The following is a 21582-nucleotide window of genomic DNA, read 5'->3' as shown; positions in this document are numbered from 1 at the left end:
AGTTTGTAAAGTGAGATTTGCTTTGAGATTGTGAGGTGAACAAATAGTGGGGCTCCAAAATTTTGGACAGGGTAACTAAGGGATAGAGAGGTTCAAGACTGGGAGGCACAATCAGCCTACTGGGTTAAGTATTGTCTATAAATCCAAGAAATCTGTGTTTTAAATCTTGTGGTAGAACATTATTACTTCTAAACACTTTTAAGCCAATATTTGGAGAGAAGTTAAGTTGTGGGTCACTTGCAAACATGACTAACTTGGCTACATAATAAATGTACATATATTAGGTGCAAATTAAATGAGACAGACCACAGAAGACAGTATTTCCTTAGCTACCACCAAGTAATCTGTTGCATTGTCTAGTCTTTGAAATTTTTACAAACCTTGTCTTTATTTTCCCCACACAAAATAAGGGGAGCGGGGAGATGGGAAAATTAAAAAAATCAGTTAAGGCTGCTAAGTGACAACCTATCACAAAAATATTGGGTGAAATCCTAGCATCATTGCCTGCAATATTGCCCCTCAAGACCCTCCAACTCCAACAACTACCTTAAAGGTATCATCTTGATGTATTTTCAATCAGGCGACATGCCCCCATTGCGGAGGGCAGGGATGTATCAAATTTTCTAGGGGGCTATGGCCACCAAAGATGGGGCACCAAAGAGCCATTGCCCCAACTTTTAAATTGGGGTCAGGGGGGTTATGAACTCTCTTTTGAGAACCTGAACTCTACAAGGGCACAGTGAGAGTAGGACCAATCTCTCCCCCTCCTCCCCAGGCCCCTTTCCAGAACTGGGAGTTGTAACAATGAAGCCCCTTCCCTGCTGGCATGATGGAGAGGTGACCTGGAAAAATTTGAGTGAACAGACTTGAAACCTGGTGCATGGAGTCACAGTGCCACTCGGATGCAAAGATAAGAGGTGGGGGGTTTTAGTGCCATGTGATTTACATTTTGATTTAAGCAATTTTGCCCAGTATCTCCTGAAAAAAATCAAGAAAAAATCCATTAAGGTTGAATGTTGTTCGAAAAAGGTTGAGAGTCTCTGATCTAGACTAAGCTTAAACAAAATTTAAGACCAATACAAATATTTTATTTTTTAAACATTCTAATGGAAACTTTTTAACAAACATTGCTCTGCAATGTTTGCAACATTCACATGGCAACATTGCAGCTATTGTATATGAACCTATCCAAGGTGATGTTTGTATCACAGGTAAAGATTTGATTGTTTTCTTACATTATATTTTATTTTTATGTGATTGGTTTTTTTTTTAATTTCTCCACTTAAACTGTATAACTGGGCAGTGATTTCATGCAATTTAGATAGTGGCAAAATTGTGAAGTACTGCAGTTTCATTTGGTAAGCCTTTTCCTCTAGACTTTTTTCTTGGCTAATATGGAATATAAAGAAACTGAGTGTCCTCAAATCCTAATCAAGGCCCTTCTCCTGCCATGAGTAGCACTCACATATGAACTGCTGCATTCACATGACTTCAGTGGGGCTTCACCTAGGAGCCAGCAGTCTGCATGTGTGCTATGCATTGTAGGATCAAGGCCTACATGTTTGCCTTCAGTGGGAACTGAGCGCCTTCAACACACTGTAGCATCTTACAGTATTGGGCCCGTTGTGATCTGTAACGACTGCCTGTATTGAAATAATGGTGTGCTTATATGTGAAATCTGGCAATGAAATCTCATATTTGTCATCAGTGGCATGTAAGGTTTATTATCTGGCTATGACAATGTTCTTAGGAGTTTTAAACAAGAACAGGTGTCAGTTGGGTAAGATTACCTCTAGAACCAAAGTTAAACATTTGAACAGACTAAAATAAATCCAAGAAGGAAGTCACGACCTACTTCGGGAATTTCCAATGGACTATTTTAAAAAAGCAGATCCCTTCTCTTGGAACACTGCAGATGGAGCTCAGATTAAGGAAACAAATCAACAAGACAATTAACTCCGTTATAACGTGATCCAGTGGCTGAAAGTTGAGGCTGCACAAATTCAGACTGGACATAAGACATATTTTTTACAGCAAGGGTTGTTAACCATTGGAACGATTTACAAAGGGTTGTAGTAGATTCTCCATCATTGACTATTTAAAATCAAGACTGATGTATTTTTAAAATAGCAGCTCTAAGAATTATTTTGGGGAAGTTCTATAGTTTGTATTATACAGGAGGTCAGACTAGATGATCACAAGGGTCCCTTATGGCCTATTTTCTTTTGCCGTGGTACATGCAAATAGTTTTTAGCAGTGCAATATTGATGTGTGATAAAAGTAAGCAGATGCCATTTCAGTGATGGCCAGTGAACAACTTTTTAAAATATTCAGGCAAATCCTTACTCTGTAAGAAAAATAGACATTGTGATGTGTTACACACAAGCTTCATTGCTCACTAACAATTAGAATTTAAATATAATTATTTTTCTTAATTGGCCAAAGACCAGTACCTTGCTACATTATATGTGCTCTTCAGCACCTCCTGTTCATATTCCTCTCATCTCAGTCCACCAGTTGTTACCCTGGATTACTTTAGTTTCCATAATTTCTCCATGTGTTATTGTTGGTTTTTTTGCTGTTTTTCTTCATTAGATCATCAGCTCTTGGCTGACTGGCTTGGTCACTTTCTTCATACTGGTCTTCACAAAGCACTGGTCACTTCCTGACTTCATTCTGAATACTTGATTACTATCTCATCTCTTCTACTGCTGCTCGCTCCCTGCACTACAACCTGTCAGATCCAATACTCCTTTCAGGACTTTCAGACTCTGATCTCTGCAGCTTTCAGTCCTCTTATTCCCTTTCTGATCTCCATTCTGTATGATAGTCTCCACCTCCAACCGCACCTTTTCCCCTCAACTTAATTTCTTCATTTTTCTCTCCCACTGCTTTGTTTATCTCACCAAACCCCAGCTTCTTCTGAACCTTTATATCAGCTTCCTACACTCTCAATCTTCTGCGACTGAGTGTCTATGGAGAAAATCCAGGGACAAAGTGCATTTCCTGCACGCCAAATTCATTCTTCAACTTTGCACTCTTCCTTGTTAAACTCTGCTTGTTCATTCACTCCTTAAGCATGAGAACTGTTTCCTTCTTCCCACAATCAACGTATTTCCAGTCTTTCCTCAAAACACTCAGAAAGCCCTTTATAAATAGCCACTGTGAGCTTTTTAGCCTCTTCCAGCTCATTGCAGGTCACTGTGTACCTTACAATTTGTTTGTAAAGCACTAAATATCATAAATACTAATTATGCAAAGGCACCATGTGTCGTAGATTCCAGACTCTTTGTTTCTATGCTTCTAGGTCAGGTCTGAAAACTTTAGAATTCTAGACAAGCTCGTCTCCGTCTGCTCACCTTCCCAAGACTGTCAACAGGTGATACATTCTGTGCCTGCTGAGGTGTAGCAACTCCCATTTCCTCTCTCAAATTGTTTTCACAGTTGATGGAAGAAGAACTCCTCCTGACTACTATTGCATTGGTCACAAATTTAGCTAAAACTACTTAGATTGCTTTGAAGTATTTCTTGGGATTTATGTTCATGTAACCTGATGATATCTGTCTGGCCCAGTCTGTCAAGTTTAAGAGAATATGACTATGGTGTGAGGCAACTGGTGCCTCATTAAGCTTTAAAGTTACTTCCCTGTCTTGTTTTTTTTAGGTTTTGTGTGTCAAATATTTTTCCCCATTTTTCTTTCAGGTCCAACAGTTGAAACTCATCTGACTTACCCAGCTGAATTCAGCTACATCTGTGCTTTACCACAAAACCCATCTTAGTTCTGCACACTATCCTGAGATTCAGTGCCTTGCAATAGTTTGTCTGATATGAGAGGCAGAGATGCCTTGAGGTGACTCCAGAAATCTCTTCAGTAGCAAGAGACTTAAGTCTTTTGTGCACATTAAAAATCCACCCGTTTAATTTAAAAGGGTTTTAAAACTAAATTAAACCAGTTCAAAACCCTGCATAGATGCTCTTATTTTGGTTTGAGGGGGTTGTTTCAGTTTGCTTAAGCTCCTTCTAATCAACTTAAATTTAATCTATATAAAGGCAAGTTAATATTGATTTTACTGTGTCCGCACACCCTTCTGCATTAGTTTAACTAAGGGCTTGTCTACATGGCAAGTTACTATGCAGCAATCCAGGGTGTGAGTCTATAGTGAACCTGCTTCCTGTGCAATAATGTTTTATATGGACACTGCTACAGCATAGTGGAAGTCCTAGAGTGCAGCTCAGCACATCTACTGCTTCAAAGCTGATGCTCTGAGATGGACACCTGGGCTTGCTGCACAGTAACTCCCTATGCAGATGAGCCCTAAATCATTTATGAATCACACTTTTAGTTACGCTGGTGCAAATTTGCATGTAAAGAGCCCTTCGTACTCCTGGGCCCATTACTGAATTAGTGTATTCAAATCTTACACATTTTTCCATTCAATTCTGTGCAGAAAATATGGGGGTGGAGGAAGTTGACAACCACTATCACTTTGCAGCTCCATGCATAAAGTTATTTAACATTCCCTATGTGATGTGATCTCTATATTTCACATTGTAATGTGTGTAAATATGTATTCATACAATACATATGTTGTCATATGTGATTGTTCCTTCCATGGACTCTGTCACCTACAGACTGTTAGTCAGAGTGCTGTTTTCACATATACCCAGAGAATATAGTCGACTTCTTACCAGCACAGTCTGTATTTAGGCTTTTAAATTTCATAACTGCTCAGTGCCCATTGACCTCACTTTTGAAAATCAAATCACTTATTTAGTATACTAATAAAGCTTTAGGAGACTTACCTTCCAATATGTGTGTTAAAATCCTGGCAGTATTTGTTTTGCTGTTTATCTGTGGAAAATTCCGGGAATATGTTGGTGATTTGCTATCACTTTTCTCTAGAAAATTCCTGACCCAGGGTAGTCTTCCCTTGTCTCTGAGGCCTGCTTCTGACTCTGCATCTCTGTCTTTTGTCACTGCTATTTGTATAAGAAGTGTACTTATGGACACAGAAGTTTCAGCCAATGGAATGGTTGATTTTCAACCTTAATTACTCCACCTCATAGACTCATAGACTCTAGGACTGGAAGGGACCTCAAGAGGTCATCAAGTCCAGTCCCCTGCCCTCATGGCGGGACCAGATACTGTCTAGACCATCCCTAATAGACATTTATCTTACCTACTCTTAAACATCTCCAGAGATGGAGATTCCACAACTTCCCTAGGCAATCTATTCCAGTGTTTAACTACCCTGACAGTTAGGAACTTTTTCCTAATGTCCAACCTAAATCTCTCTTGCTGCAGTTTAAGCCCATTGTTTCTTGTTCTATCATTGGAGGCTAAGGTGAACAAGTTTTCTCCCTCCTCCTGATGACACCCTTTTAGATACCTGAAAACTGCTATCATGTCCCCTCTCAGTCTTCTCTTTTCCAAACTAAACAAACCCAATTCCTTCAGCCTTCCTTCATAGGTCATGTTCTCAAGACCTTTAATCATTCTTGTTGCTCTTCTCTGGACCCTCTCCAATTTCTCCACATCTTTCTTGAAATGCGGTGCCCAGAACTGGACACAATACTCCAGGTGAGGCCTAACCAGCGCAGAGTAAAGCGGAAGAATGACTTCTCGTGTCTTGTTTACAACACACATGTTAATGCATCCCAGAATCACGTTTGCTTTTTTTGCAACAGTATCACACTGTTGACACATATTAAGCTTGTGGTCCACTATGACCCCTAGATCTCTTTCTGCCATACTCCTTCCTAGACAGTCTCTTCCCATTCTGTATGTGTGAAACTGATTGTTCCTTCCTAAGTGGAGCACTTTGCATTTATCTTTATTGAACTTCATCCTGTTTACCTCAGACCATTTCTCCAATTTGTCCAGATCATTTTGAATTTTGACCCTGTCCTCCAAAGCAGTTGCAATCCCTCCCAGTTTGGTATCGTCCGCAAACTTAATAAGCGTACTTTTTATGCCAACATCTAAATCGTTGATGAAGATATTGAACAGAGCCGGTCCCAAAACAGACCCCTGCGGAACCCCACTTGTTATACCTTTCCAGCAGGATTGGGAGCCATTAATAACTACTCTCTGAGTACGGTTATCCAGCCAGTTATGCACCCACCTTATAGTAGCCCCACCTAAATTGTACTTTCCTAGTTTATCTATAAGAATATCATGCGAGACCGTATCAAATGCCTTACTAAAGTCTAGGTATACCACGTCCACCGCTTCTCCCTTATCCACAAGGCTCGTTATCCTATCAAAGAATGCTATCAGATTAGTTTGACACGATTTGTTCTTTACAAATCCATGCTGGCTATTCCCTATCACCTTACCACCTTCCAAGTGTTTGCAGATGATTTCTTTAATTGCTCCATTATCTTCCCTGGCACAGAAGTTAAACTAACTGGTCTGTAGTTTCCTGGGTTGTTTTTATTTCCCTTTTTATAGATGGGCACTATATTTGCCCTTTTCCAGTCTTCTGGAATCTCCCCCGTCTCCCATGGTTTCCTCACTGTTCAGAAGTCTCAGTAAATTCACAAACCACATGTGTACTGTTGCATCATATTTCTGAGTTAATCTCCATCCAGGACATACTGGTTTCTTGACGTTACAGAGTAAATTATGAGTTTAGATTAATCTAATTCAAGATGTAATATACAAGGTTGCATCCATCACAGCAGGAGAACCTGGCAGGACAGTCAGGCCCTTTTGGATGGATTATCTTGTTCATCAAACAACAATGCACAGCATTGGTCTCTTGTGAAAACAAGCATCCTGACCAAGATTTCAATGTCTAAATCTCCTAATCATGTTTTGTCTTTATTACCTTAGTTAAACCAATTTATTAGTGCAATTAAGTAGAATAAGGTGGTTGTGAAGCACTGTATGTGACCGTTTCCTCTTGGCAAAAAGCTCTGGCTAATTGCTTGGTCTTTTATAGACCATCCTTGAAGCTTTTAAGTTTCTAAGAGCTATTGCAATTGGTACCTATATGGAGAAAAAAATTCCTGCAAATTGTGGTGGTGTTCTCTGAAATGATACATTGTAATAGACCCACCTTCACTCATTCACTTTCCCAGTAAAGTTGCAAATTCATGCTTGCGTTCTCTTATGCTGACACCTTTTGCTTGAGGATGGAACTGATGATTAGCCAGCATTATGGAACAACATGCCACCTTCTTCCCTAGAATTTTATACTTATAGGAATTCTGCCAGTCACAGACTCAAAGCATGGACAGAGAGCATTGATCGCTCACAACGTATACTTTCAGAAAACAGTTACTGGTAAGTAGTTCTTTCTTCCTGACACATCCCTGTGCCTCCCATGCCCTGCAACTCCCCTCTTCTCTCTTTATGTCCTTAATCCATATTCCCAGCTTCCCCATCTATCCAAAATCGCACCAATGTTTTCAAGATAAAAAACATTTCCAAGCTAGCTTTTGTCTTCTGCCCAAGCTTTCCACCATTTCCTCCCACCCAACAGTCTTAATTTCAGTCTTGTAAGATGGCTCTCTTGGTGTTAATCTCTAACCCTTCAGTCTGCTCCTCAGTTCCATCCATTCGCGTCTCCTAACTTCTGTCTATTTCTCTCATTTAGCTATTTTCAACCCTGATTTTGTATCTCCTATTATTAAAACGCCTCCCTGGATCCTGCATTGCTTCTGCAACTACTCTCTCATCTCCTTATGCATGCCATCTATTTCCAGGGCCCTTTACTTCTAATTCTTGTGGATCTACAGTCTAATTCCTGACCTCTCCATTTTACAAAAAAAGTTGCTCCATATTATATTAAGAAATCATTTGACAAATATAATTGAAACGTGTAATTTTTTATAATTTTTTTGTAGCTTTTAGAAGCTCCAACAAAAAGATTTTCAATTTTAGGTACAGCTAAACAACGTGTCACATTTCTGCCTGGACTGCCCTAACTCCAGTGTACAGGCATTATGTAATCTGTCCATATTTGAAGAGATGTTGAGTCTGGTGCAGCTGTAGATTTAAAAGATTTATATTTTGTCCTCTGTATTTTATAGTAAAAAATTAAGATTTTTGTCCAAGGTAATATTTTGTTATATGATCTAGAGTTCCACGAGACCCCATCCAGTATTTTTGAAATCCTCCTTAAAAGCTTCAAGTCAATGCTGCATGTCCCTGTATTATTGGGAAGAGGTTACAGTAAAGGATGTATTGCCCCATGAAACATGCAGACCATCTATTAAATCATATCACTAGCAATCCTGAGGGAAGGGGTTTGGGAAGGGAATGAACTGATGTCTACATGGAATTACTGTACTGGGGACTTTTGATTTGACAAGAAAGTTTTAATGGATTCAAATATAGTTGAAGTAAAGGTGGTGATAACTGAAATAAATTGTAGTCACAATTCAGTGAACCGCGCCAACACCATAAAAACACCCTTCACAACAGTTTAAAAAGCAGCTCTTCTCTGGAAAATGGCTGGGAAAAATTGCACCTTTTTATTCAGCTGATCTAGTACTCTGTGTATATTCAGAGTAATATTTTAGGTCCAGAAAGAACCCTTATGTTTATCTAGTCTGACCTCTTGCATAACGTGGGCCATATTATTTCATCCAGTAATTTCTCCATTAAGTCCATAACTTCTGGCTGAAGTAGAACACAACTTTTATTCTCCTTATGCTGACTCATTACATTTTACCTATTTTTTTTTTAATTCCTGTTGACACTGGGAGAGGGAGCCAAATTCTATCCCAACTTGCCCATAATCAGTGGAATTGTTTAGAGATTTCCAGTTGCAGATTCTTTATTATTGACTGATGCATCAGACAGGAAGAACAAAGGTTGACTATGGCTATGTCTACACTACAGACCTTACAATGACGCAGCTGTAAGAACCCTGTGTAGCTGCTCTGTGCTGGTGGGAGAGAGGTCTCCTGCTGGCATAATTAAACCACCCCAACAAGCAGTGGTAGCTATGTCGGCAGGAGACGCTCTCCCACCAACAGTGCCCTTCCACATCAGCACTTTTGTCAGTGAAACTTATGTTGGTTAGGGGGTGTCTTTTCGCACTCCTAACTGAAAAAAGTTTTGCCGAAAACAGTGTTAGTATAGACAAAGCCTCAGAATGAGTTTGCATGGCTAGCAGTGAGAAAAAGACATTTTTATTTGTAAACTGATCAGATTTGGAAGTCATTGGAAGACAAAAAATAGGTAACTCCACAATGCCATTTTTAGAGTCAGTTGCACAGTACAACTGTCCTATAATTTAACTGATGGGGGGAGGGATAGCTCAGTGGTTTGAGCATTGGCCTGTTAAACCCAGGGTTGTGAGTTCAATCCTTGAGGGGGCCATTTACAGATCTGGGGCAAAAATTGGTCCTGCTAGTGAAGGCAGGGGGCTGGACTCAATGACCTTTCAAGGTCCCTTTCAGTTCTAGGAGATTGGTATATCTCCTATTATTATAATATTATGGTGTTTTCACAGCCCATGCCCAGGACTGACCTAGTCTAAGAGGTTAAACTGCTACACTGCAATTCACCCAGCAGTTCTGTGGATATAACTAGCCAGATTTTTTTTTATAATAAATCCTGTAGTCTCCATACTGTAGGTGCCACTTCATCTGCTTCCCCTGAAGAATACAATTCACAACCACTGAAAAAATAAGAACCTTTGAGAGCATTATTTTTTGGTGCCTCTGCCTCCCAGTCTAATTCCTTGGGCAGTGCAACCACACAGTACTCACTTGGGGCTTATGGTAAAGCCATGATTTAACCCTTTGAATTCTATAAATACTTGTTTCTTTTGCTTGAGGTCATGAAAGGCCATAGGAATAGTCTGATTGCCATAACAGGCTTTTAATTATAGACTACAAGCAGAGGCAAGAGTGAGCATGATACACGGTTACTTTGCATTCCAAGAATATTTGAAATCTTTTAAATCATTGACTTGGAAATATTGTACTTCTCAGAAAATTATGTCTCTTATAATAAAGAGATCAACAATATTAGTGCCACTACAGCTGGAGGGCACGGACTGGTTTGAGACAGCACAGTTTTAAAGGAGGATAAAGGCAACTTTTTAATTTTTTAAGTCATTTTAATGTGGGTTTTTGTTGCCAAATTTTGTCCATTAAACACTGAAATCTGAAAAATATAGGTATTTGTAAAGTTCAGTTTTTAATTGCTCGCTTCTTTTTCATAGGGCCTCTTAATCCTGTTGGACTGTCTTTGCTGGGAGGATTTGCAAGCAGAACTGCTGAGTACTCCATGACCCCAATTCAAATACCACTTCATGGAAGCACCCAAGTCTAACTTCAAAAACCACGTATTTTCAAGATGAATGCATCTATCACCTAGTCCCTCATAATATGTACTACTGTTAATGCACCTGAAACAGACCTCATTGCAGTAATACTAAACATTCTGCATCAGAACTAGAAACTTAGTCTTTCTACAGCTTTAGTTTAAATTCAACAAATTGGTACTAGTTTTGCTGTAAGGCAAAATGTTCTATTGTGTGTAAGGAAGACTCCTGAAATTGCAATTTCATGGTGTTTGTCTGAGATTGCTGAAGTGAGCCATATCTTTCCTTATGTGGGGCTTTCTTGCATTGTGAATAGGAAACTAAGAGTTTTTGCTTCCTTCAACTCATTCCTTTTTGGGGGCAGAGCTTGACCAGCCCTGGATCTGGCAGGCTGCTTGGAACATAGAACTTTCAGATCTCAGGGATTAGTTGATGACAGTGCCATCTCTATATAGATGTCCTGTAATTAATTGAGCACTGGTTCCTCTCCCCCTTTCCCACCAAAGCATGCAACAGTATGGTTCCAGAAGCTGCTGCTAGGGGATTTTCCTGAAGAGACCGCTGCTTATCACTCCTTGGAGAACATTGGGATGGCCAGACTATAGAGCGGAAGAGCAAGTAAATTAAAGCTGACGGTTCAGCAAGCAAATGATTCCTGATTTCCCACTGAGTTGGTGGGGTCACCTTGCCCAACCACACACACATGCCCAGCCTTATATTGTGGAGCACCTGTGGAGGGGTTTCCTGAGGTCAGGGAAAGCTGGAGATGAAGCAACAGAGACTGGAATCCCCACTCTCATAAACAGACCAGTAATTGACTCCACTGGAAGTGGAGAAAAGAAGTAGGACCACTGTTAGGGTCATGGTGTAATCTGCAGCTCTGCACTTCCCAGCAAAAGGTGTCTGTGTGGAAAGACCAGACAGAACAGTTGTAGATGTGAGACATTTATGCAGCCGTTTCTATTACTTAGAACACAATACTTGAGTGCAGCACTGTACATACTAAGCTTTGCTTGAAGAACAAAACATTTTTAAAAGTTAGTTGTGAAATGTACTGCATAATCACAGTGGTATTTAGGATAGAATTCTACTATTTTTGTGTTCATTGTAAATCTCATAATTCAAAGTATATTTCAAATAAATGTACCAATATAATCAGGTAGCTTTGTTTTTTTAAAATGTGTACTGTGTAATAGGTGCAGAAGTTCTCTGGTGATGCACAGGTAGCTATAAGATAAATCATTCCATGTGAGCGGCAGAGCTAAAGGTAGATGATGGACCTGTTCTGGCCAGCTCAACAATCATACAGTAGAAAGAAGTGGGTTAGGGACTTATAGGGTATGTCTGCACTACAGGATTATTCCAATTTTACATAAACCGGTTTTGTAAAACAGATTGTATAAAGTCGAGTGCACGCAGCCACACAAAGCACAATAATTTGGCGGTGTGCGTCCATGTACCGAGGCTAGCGTAGATTCCTGGGGTAGCTATCCCATAGTTCCCGCAGTGTCCCCCGCCCACTGGAATTCTGGGTTGAGATCCCAATGGATGATGGTGCAAAAACAGGGTTGCGGGTGATTCTGGGTAAATGTCGTCACTCATTCCTTCCCCCGTGAAAGCAATGGCAGACAATCATTTTGTGCCCTTTTTCCCTGGATTGCCCTGGCAGACGCCATAGCATGGCAACCATGGAGCCCGTTTTGCTTTTTTGTCACTGTCACCGTATGTGTACTGGATACCGCTGACAGAGGTGGTGCTGCAGTGCTACACAGCAGCATTCATTTGCCTTTGCAAGGTAGTAGAGACGGTTACCATCCCTATTGCACTGTCTGCCATGCCGTTGTAAATTGTCAATGAGATGACAGTTATCAGTCATTCTGTACTGTCTGCTGCTGTCATGGGTGCTCCTGGCTGGCCTTCGCTGAAGTCGGCTGGGGGCACAAAGACAAAAATGGGAATGACTCCCCGGGTCATTCCCTCCTTTATGTTTTATCTAAAAATAGTCAGTCCTGCCTAGAATATGGGGCAAGTGTACTAGAGAACCAGTGTACCAGAGAGCACAGCCGCTCCGTGTCAGATCCTGCTGAAATGATGAGCTGCATGACATTCTAGGGGGTGCCCCTGCAACAACCACACCCATTGCTTTTCTCCTCCCCCAGCCCTCCTGGGCTACCGTTGTAGTGTTCCCCCATTTGTGTGATGAAGTAATAAAGAATGCAGGAATAAAAAACACTGACTTTTTAGTGAGATAAAATGAGGGGGAGGCAGTCTCCAGTTGCTATGATAGTCCAGGCAGGATATTAAATGGTGGCAGGGGAGAGGAGCCCAGCCTCCCTCTGCTATGATAGTCCAGGCAGTACAGAATCTTTTCTTTAGACATGAAAGGGGGGGGCTGATGGAGCTCAGCCCCCAGTTGCTATGATGAAGACAGTTACCAGCCATTCTGTACCATCTGCCGGGAATGACCGGGAGTCATTCCTATTTTTACCCAGGTGCCCCTGGCCGACTTCACCAAGGCCAGCCAGGAGCACCCACAGGATGATGAGGACGGCTATCAGTCATTTTGTACTGTACCGTCTGCCACCGGTGAGGAGGAGGGGAGAGGATACTGCTGTTCAGTGCCGCAGCACCGCATCTACCAGCAGCATGCAGTAGACATACGGTGACATTGAAAAAAGTCAAGAACTGGTTTTTTTTCCTTTTTTTCCACGGGGGGGAGGTGGGGTAAATTGACAAGATATACCCTGAACCACCCCGGACAATGTGTTTGGCCTCAAAGGCGTTGGGAGCTCAGCCAAGAATGCAAATGCTTTTCGGAGACTGCGGGGACTGTGGGATAGCTGGAGTCCTCAGTACCCCCTCCCTCCCTCCATGAGCGTCCATTTGATTCTTTGGCTTTCCATTACGCTTGTCACACAGCACTGTGCTGTGGCCTCTGTCTGTCATAGCCTGGAGATTTTTTAAATGCTTTGTCATTTCGTCTTCTGTAACGGAGCTGTGATAGAACAGATTTGTCTATCCATACAGCGATCAGATCCAGCATCTCCCGTACGGTCCATGCTGGAGCTCTTTTTGGATTTGGGACTGCATCACCACCCGTGCTCATCAGAGCTCCATGCTGGGCAAACAGGAAATGAAATTCAAAAGTTCGCGGGGCTTTTCCTGTCTACCTGGCCAGTGCATCCGAGTTCAGATTGCTTTCCAGAGCGGTCACAGTGGTGCACTGTGGGATACAGCCTGGAGGCCAATACCATCTATTTGCGGCCACACTAACCCTAATCCGACATGGCAATGCTGATTTCAGCGCTACTCCTCTCGTTGGGGAGGAGTACAGAAACCGATTTAAGGGCCCTTTATAGCGATATAAAGGGCCTCGTTGTGTGGACGGGTGCAGGGTTAAATCGGTTTAACGCTTATAAATTTGGTTTAAACACGTAGTGCAGACCAGGCCTTAGTATCTGTTTACAAAGAAAAAAAAAACTAGTAAAGATCTGTTTAGTCTTGCCCTCTGAAAAAAGAAACAGCATGTTTATACACACACACACACACACACACACACACACACACACACACACACACACACACACACAGGCTGTCAAACAATTAAAAAATAGTGGCGATCAATCACACTGTTAATAGAATACCATTTATTTAAATATTTTGGATGTTTTCTACATTTTCAAATATATTGATTTCAATTTCAACACAGCCTGCGATGTGTACAGCGCTCACTTTATATTTTTTTTAATTACAAATATTTGCACGGTAAAAAAGCAAAAGAAATAGTATATTTCAATTCACCTAATACAAGTACTGTAGTGTAATCTCTTTATCTTGGAAGTTGACCTTACAAATGTAGAATTATGTACCAAAAAACTGCTTTATTTTTGAATGCAATGTAAAATTTTAGACCCTGCAAGTCCATTCAGTCTTACTTCTTGTTAAGCCAATTGCTCAGACAAACAAGTTTGTTTACATTTGCTGCCCAGTTCTTGTTTACAATGTTACCTGAAAGTAAGAACAGGCATTTGCATGGCACTGTTGTAGCCAGTGTCACAAGTTATTTATGTGCCAGATGTGCTAAAGATTCATATGTTCCTTCATGCTTCAACCACCATTCCAGAAGACATGTCCATGCTGATGACAGGTTCTGCTCAATAACTATCCAAAGCAGAGTGGACTGATGCATGTTCATTTTCATCGTCTGAGTAAGATGCCACCAGCAGATTTATTATTTATGTATGTATGTATGTATTTATTTATTTATTTTGGTAGTTCAGGCTCTGTAGTTTCTGCATCAGAGTGTTTCTCTTTTAAGACATCTGAAAGCATTTGCTACACCTTGTCTCTCTGATTTTGGAAGGCACTTCAGATTCTTAAACCTTGAGGTGAGTGCTGTATCCATAGTTAGAAATCTCACATTGATACCTTCTTTGCATTTTTGTCAAATCTGCTGTGAAAGTGTTCTTAAAATGAACAAGTGCTGGGTCATGATCCAAGATTGCTATAACATGAAATATATGACAGAATGTGGGTAAGAGAGAACAGGAGACATATAATTCTCCCCCATGGAGTTCAGTCACAAATTTAATTAATCCATTATTTTTTTTAACAAGCATCTTCAGCATATCCTCTGGAATGGTGCCCGAAGCATGAAGGGGCATATGAATGTTTAGCATATCTGGCACATAAATACCTTGCAACGCTGGCTACAAAAGTGTCACGTGAACACCTGTTCTCACTTTCAGGTGTCATATGATTCTTGATTCTTGTAAATAAAAAGCAGTGAGCAGTATCTCCCGTAAATGTAAACAAAACTTGTTCATCTTAGCAAGTGGCTGAACAAGAAGTAGGACTGAGTGGACTTGTAGGCTAAAGTTTTACATTGTTTTGGTTTTGAGTGCAGTTATGTAACAAAAAAAAAATCTACATTTGTAAGTTGCACTTTCATGATAAAGAGATTGCACTACAGTACTTGTATGAGGTGAATTGAAAAATACTATTTCCTTTATCATTTTTACAGTGCAAATATTTAATAAAAAATATAAAGTGAGCACAGTACCCTTTGTATTCTGTGTTGTAATAGAAGTCGATATATTTGAAAATGTAGAAAAACATCCAAAAATATTTAATAAATTTCAGTTAGTATTCTATTAACAGTGTGATTAATTTTTTAATTGCAGTTAATTTTTGGAGTTAATCGTGTGAGTTAATTGCGATTGATTGACAGCCCTACTACACATACATACATACACATTATATATACACATGCACACACTCTGGCTATTTCTACTTTTAAATACCTGTTAAAAGCTGTGATAGCTACCATAAATAGGTCCAGATAAAGATAATCACTTTCCTAGAGCGGTATTACATAACAAGCTTCAGCTGCTTCTTAGCTCGTTATTTAGAAAACTAACTCTTGTCTCTCCTAAGCCAGAAACCTGCACAAGATACAAAGGTTATGTGACTAGGCACCACTCTTTTTTAGTCAGACCTGCAGTGTTTCATGGAAACGTTGTTTTCCCCAGGAGTGTTTCTCTGGTGCAGGATGGAATAGCTAGACAGATGCACCCAGGTTCAAGTCCCTGCTTTGAATCAGGCAAAACACGAGCTTGCACATGGGTCACCCACATTACTGCTGGGTGCCCTAATAATCATGCTGTTCTGGGCTTGGGCTTGCTCACTTTTTATATGATTTTTTTTCAAAACTTTCAGAAGATCTGTTTCAGAATGCAAATTTCTTACCTCAAAACTTCTTGCAAAAAGGAAATATTGTCTTCTAGCCACCCAAGTGACAAATGCTAGTTAGCATATGCTTGGCTAGTTTCCATATTAAACTCCTTTTTTCATTAATATTTATTCATTAAAAGCAGATTTTGTTTGTCATCAGTTTAATCCAAAAGCTTCCTGGGTGACCCAGCAATATAAAAATACAGGCAATGCCTCCCCATTAGGTAAATAAAATTGGCTCATCTGGACACTACCAGGCAATAATCAAATTGGGTCACTTTCTAATTGCCAGAATGCAAAAATACTTTTCAATTTTTTTTTTCATTTTTGTGAGAAGCTCAGTGACCCAGAATGGCTTTGCTTTAAAATTTGGCAGGTACAGTACATGGTCCTGCATGAGGGATGTGAGCTTTGCTTTGAACAAGGGAGTTGTGTGAGCTAGTGATTTAAGACCAGAATGTAGTCATAGAAACTTTTGATTTCAACCGCACAACCCAGTCATGCTTTGAGTCGTTCTCCTTTCACTTTCTATCTGTAATGGGCTAGACTACTGGTAAGTCACCAGCTGGGAACGTTCTGAAGATTACTCGATAAATGGTAGTACAATTCTGTGAAACTGGAAAGGGCTTGACAAGCTAAATATTGGTTGAAGAACTTTGGTTTTGAAATTTTATAGTTTTTTGAAATCTGACTCAAGCACAGACCCTAGTCCTTATCTTTAGAAAGATGCATCAGATTCTAGTCTACAGAATGTTCTCACTACCATTTCTAGCTAGAGAATGGAATGTGTATGTCTACTTAATGCCATCCTTTGTTAGATCACATGTTGTGTGAAGAGAAGATACATTTATTTAAAACTGCTTTCCTACAGCAAAAACCTGCAACTTTTTTCTGTGGTACCTGCGAAGCACTAATTAAAAGAAACAGACACATGCACATTAACCTATTGTGGTCTAGAGCAGTGGTTTTCAAACTTTTTTTTTCTGGCGACCCAGTTGAAAAGTGTTGATACCCGCAACCCAACAGAGCTGGGGAGGGGCTCGGGGCTGGAGCAGGGGATTGGGTTGGGGCTGAGGGGTTTGGTGTTCAGGAAGGGGTTCTGTGTTTGAGGAGGGGCTCAGGGCTAGGGCAGGGGATTGAGGTGCTGCCTTACCAAAGGCAGCTCCCAGTCAGCTGGTGTGGCGAGGCAGACTTCCCACCTGTCTTGGCACCATGGACTGCGTTGCACCCTGGAAGCATCCAGCAGCAGGTCTGGCTCCTAAGCAAAGATGCGCAAGCAGCTCTGCACAGGTCTTGCCTGAGGCACCACCCCCACAGCCAGTGCTGGGGGCGGGGGCAGTGCTTGGAGCTCCGTGGCCCCCCCACCTAGGAGCAGGACCTACTGCTGGCTGCTTCCGAGGCGCAGCGTGGTGTCAGAACAGGTAGGAACTAGCCTGCCTTAGCTGGGCAGCACTGTTGACGGGACTTTTAATGGCCTGGTCAGTTGTGCTGACGAGAGCTGCCGCAACTCAGTGCCTTGCGTTCCACGACCCCCCGTTTGAAAATGACTGGTCTAGACGAGGTAGTTATGTTTCAAACTAGTGTGTCCTGACAAGTGAACCCCATTTGTTAGAGCAGGCAGTGCTGCACAACTTCCCTGTCTGCCCCAATCCTCTTTTCCCACACACTCTGCAAATTCATCCTTGTTAATATGGACAGAGGTGTGGTCAGCTTTCCCCCAAAGCAGCACCATGCAGAAGCTTCAAGCTCAGGCAAGCAGCCCATTGTTCCAAGCTTCTGTCTCTGACTCTCAGCTCAGCTACAGAAATTCTTGCTGATAGAGAGGTTTAGATCCATTTCAAAACAGATTAATTCATTTTAAGGCTTAGAAGCAGCCTCTGTGAGCTAGTCTGACCTCAACAGCTCATAGCCTTTCACCAACTGATTCCGGCATCAAGCCTATGACTTTATTTGAACTAGAGCACATTTTTTATATTGAGAGTGGATAGCTAAGACTTCAGTTGATGGCAAAATCTCCACTGCCTAGGTAAGTTTCAGTAATGAGGGTTAAATCTGCAGCTTATTTCCAGTCAATTGGTTTAGCTTCAGCATCTAGCCACTGGAGTGCTGTGCCTTTGTCTATTAAATCATATGTAGGTTCTGCCAGCCTATGACAGTGAGCGATCAATGTTACCCAAAAGAGCCACAGTAGGGCGAATTCGTGGTCTAATTAACTTTTTTTAATATATATTTTCTCACAGCAAAATGACTGATCAAGTATTATTTTATCAAATAGTTAAACAACAGTACAAGCAGTCTGATTGGTTAATAATTAAAATCAGTGTTTTAATAGCATGTGCTGCAAAGAGCTGCAGCAGACATTAGACACTTGCAGCTCACAAGCCTCAGGCTGAGTATCACTCTTAACCTTGATTTATGTAAATGGATTTGAGTTTTCCTGGATTCTCACTGTCCAGCTTTCCAGAAATTGAATCATTTTTGTAGTTTTCTTTTGAATCCTTTAAAAAACAATGTTGACAATTGCAAAGTGTGAACACCAGGGCTGAGCACATTTGAAAATCCTACTCTGCAGTTGCTGGGGCACCTGGCTCCAATACATTCTCCTTTGACAAAGAAAATATGTATAGGAGCTTTGCAATTAGCTTGGAGTTTTGCCCTCCTGCTTTCTAGAGCCTGTTTCCTGTTGACCTTTGAAGGCACACTACCTTTCACTAATGAGGTTTTTGTGTTGAACAAATTGTAGACTGCAGCCTGATTTCAGTGCCCATGAGGAAGTCTTTTTTTAATGATCTCCCCAACCCCCCCTCCAAAAAAAACACAAAAACTAGACACCCAGGGAAATATTAGTATATCCATTGTGTGTGTCTCTATTGTAAATATAACCTAGATTAACGTAGTAATAAGCAGACACAGTAAACTTTGGGGCAGGGACAGGGGCTATAGATTGACTGCTGTTAATACCTTTCAGGTTAGCCTCTCTTGCATGAGCAGGGCAATACTGCAGAACACACAACCTCCACTGACCACTTGTCGGAGCAGCTGATGAGGTGTGCTAATTTGAGCTGTAGCCTAATAGCCCCTGATGGACCAGCCAACTTAAATTTAAAGCTCTAGCACACTTGCATTAAGGGTCTGTGGACAGGACTTGAGTTGGGGACAATGATTGAGTTATAATTTGAATTAATCTTAGAGTAAGGGAAACCCTGAGTGTGCCTAGATGTTGTGCAGAGCCCTGGCAGTGCTCCACTCCCACTTGGTGCCTCTAAGTGGGCTTGTGGTAGCCAAAAAAAAAAAAAAAAAAAAAATTGCCTCTCCACCTCTGACCCATGGTGATGTGCCTAGTTTGGATGAAAAATACTACACTATAAGTTCTTTATCTCCTTTTCCCCCTCCCCCAGCTTGATACAAATGAAAGCCTCCGAGAAGCAGAATTTATTTGACATGAACACTGCAACTCAACCTTTGAAGTCCGTAAAGAAGTGCCTTAATCAGCCCACTGAGTGGAATCTGAATTTTGCAACGGTATCTCTTGCCAACTGTAAAGTTTTTAACCGAAATCTCAAAACTGATGAGAACAAATAGATTGCAGCTATTCTTGCACTATTATTTTGTACATTGTTTTTCTTTTGCTGAATCATAAGCATTTATTAAATTGATCTTGAAATGATCTCTTGTGATATTAAAATCATTAGCATTATTCATTTTGATGTACTCTTTGTATGTTTTTACATGAAGGTTTGCATTTGACCATTATGGAATTTTGCAGTACAAATCTCATAGCAGATGTTTCCCTTTTAATAGTATTTCATTGGGGGGGGCTGGAGGCTTATGTTCTTTTAAGTTTAATTATATAATTATCCCAGTTTTATTTTTGTGCATGAAAGTTAATATATTTTGTGACTTGGGTCACTAACTGTAAACATTTATGGCAATGATTCAGAAACAATTCTGTAACAGGTGGAGACTGACTACCTCGAAGCAAAGCAGTAAAAAGATAAGGCAAAGATGTATAAAATCTCACTCAATGTTCAAAATTTACAAAACAATCAGATTGCACAGTGTTTTCCTTCTCTACGCGGTTGAGGGTGGGGGTTATTTTCCACTTATCCTGAGAATGTCAATATTTAAAAACTAGTCTAAAAGAAAGGCCAGCCTTGCAGGAGAAATCTCTTGAAAGATTGTCATTCAACAAACCTGTATCTGCACTTTTTTTATTGATGTTTCTGATAAGTGGTCTATTTTGTTTTGTTTCTATGAATCTTCCTGTCACCAATTAAAATGGATGTAAACACATTTCCAGTTAATTGCTTTATTGCATTTTAGAATTAATTTCACACTTCAACAGTATACCTCTTAAGCCAATGTAAATGTTTCCATTTCATTACCTAGTAGAGATTTTTAATCAAGCCTAAACCATAGCCTCAGCTATGGTTATTTGACACGTCTAATAAAAATTGTATTGATAGTAGTGTGCTGTTACATTAGTTACTCAGAAGAAACCTATACTGCACATTTCCGTTCTCTAGATGCACTTATTTTATGGACAGAGCAAAGGTTCTTTCACTGAGTTCTCCATCCTTGACAATACAGAGCCAAGAGAATCAATAGCCTGAAAGAAGTGTCTTTCAATGACAGTAATCTATTTATAAATTTTAGACAACAAAAGTGTCCTGGTTGTTTACAGCACTGACTCACCCTCTTGGGCCTGGTCTACACTGGGGGATGGAGGGGGTCAATGTAAGATGCACAACTTCAGGTACGAGATAGTGTAGCTGAAGTCGACGTATTTTATTTCGACTTATCTCAACAGCCGTGGCTCCATCGGCGACTCCGCTTCCACCTCTCGCCCTGGTGGAGTTCTGGAGTTGACGGGGAGCGCATTCGGACATCGATTTATCGCATCTAGATGAGACGCAATAAATCGATTCCCAATAGATCGATCGCTACCCACCGATCTGGCGGGTAGTTTGTTCATACCCTTGGAATGTAAGGGGGAAGGCTTTAAAGGTGCAAGTCCTGGCATTGGAAACCCCTTTTTCCACGCAGCGGCCAAGGCAGCACCAACTGTCCCTCCCTCTGATGTGTGACTATCAGGTGGGGTTTGAACCTGTTGTGGGCATTGTACTAGTCATTTCTTTTTTAGGGGGGTTGGGAAAGAATTTTTTCCCTCACTACCATATTGGTGTCAGTGAAGTGGGAGGTTTTTTTGCGTTCTCCACAGCAGGGGTTAAGGAACATTTATTTATAGTGAGCACAACATGTGGTAGGCTGAATGTCACAATTTATTTGGAAAGTGGGGGGCAGATGTCCAGTACAAGTACTCCCTAGGGAAGGCATCTAGTGACCAGATAAATGGCCTGGTAAAGGACTTAAAAAGGAGGTGCTGGTTAAAGAAACGGAACAGTGTGGGGTTTGAGGCTCCTATGGTTGGCATGGAAGGGAGCCAACACCCCTCCTTTTCTTATAGCCCACCTTACCCCTCCTATGAGGGGAGGGAGGGGGATGGTAAGGCCCCGACAATGGATTTGCTGGAGGGGCCTGGATGGAAAAGAGGAGGAGC

At 41.0% G+C, this 21582-nt stretch overlaps 1 protein-coding gene across 6 annotated transcripts in view; it reads left to right on the top strand.

The window, feature by feature from the left end:
* Positions 1-20885, top strand: part of LCORL (ligand dependent nuclear receptor corepressor like) — a 182967-nt gene extending 162082 nt beyond the window's left edge. Inside the window, exon 7 of one of the 6 annotated variants that reach the window (XM_030565402.1) lies at positions 19421-20885. In XM_030565402.1, coding sequence (XP_030421262.1) covers positions 19421-19604 — 184 coding nt within the window. In that variant the 3' untranslated portion in view covers positions 19605-20885. Of the gene's footprint in view, positions 1-3702; positions 5047-7210; positions 8229-10187; positions 11449-19420 lie in introns of those variants that run through there. The other 5 variants (XM_030565399.1, XM_030565395.1, XM_030565404.1 and 2 more) reach the window with 5 other exon arrangements.
* The last annotated feature ends 697 nt before the right edge of the window (positions 20886-21582 follow it).

This window comes from Gopherus evgoodei, chromosome 5 (assembly GCF_007399415.2).
Source record: "Gopherus evgoodei ecotype Sinaloan lineage chromosome 5, rGopEvg1_v1.p, whole genome shotgun sequence".
NCBI lineage: Eukaryota > Metazoa > Chordata > Testudines > Testudinidae > Gopherus > Gopherus evgoodei.
Note: the sequence above shows the minus strand (reverse complement) of the source record. Positions and strands in the feature narration are given on the sequence as shown.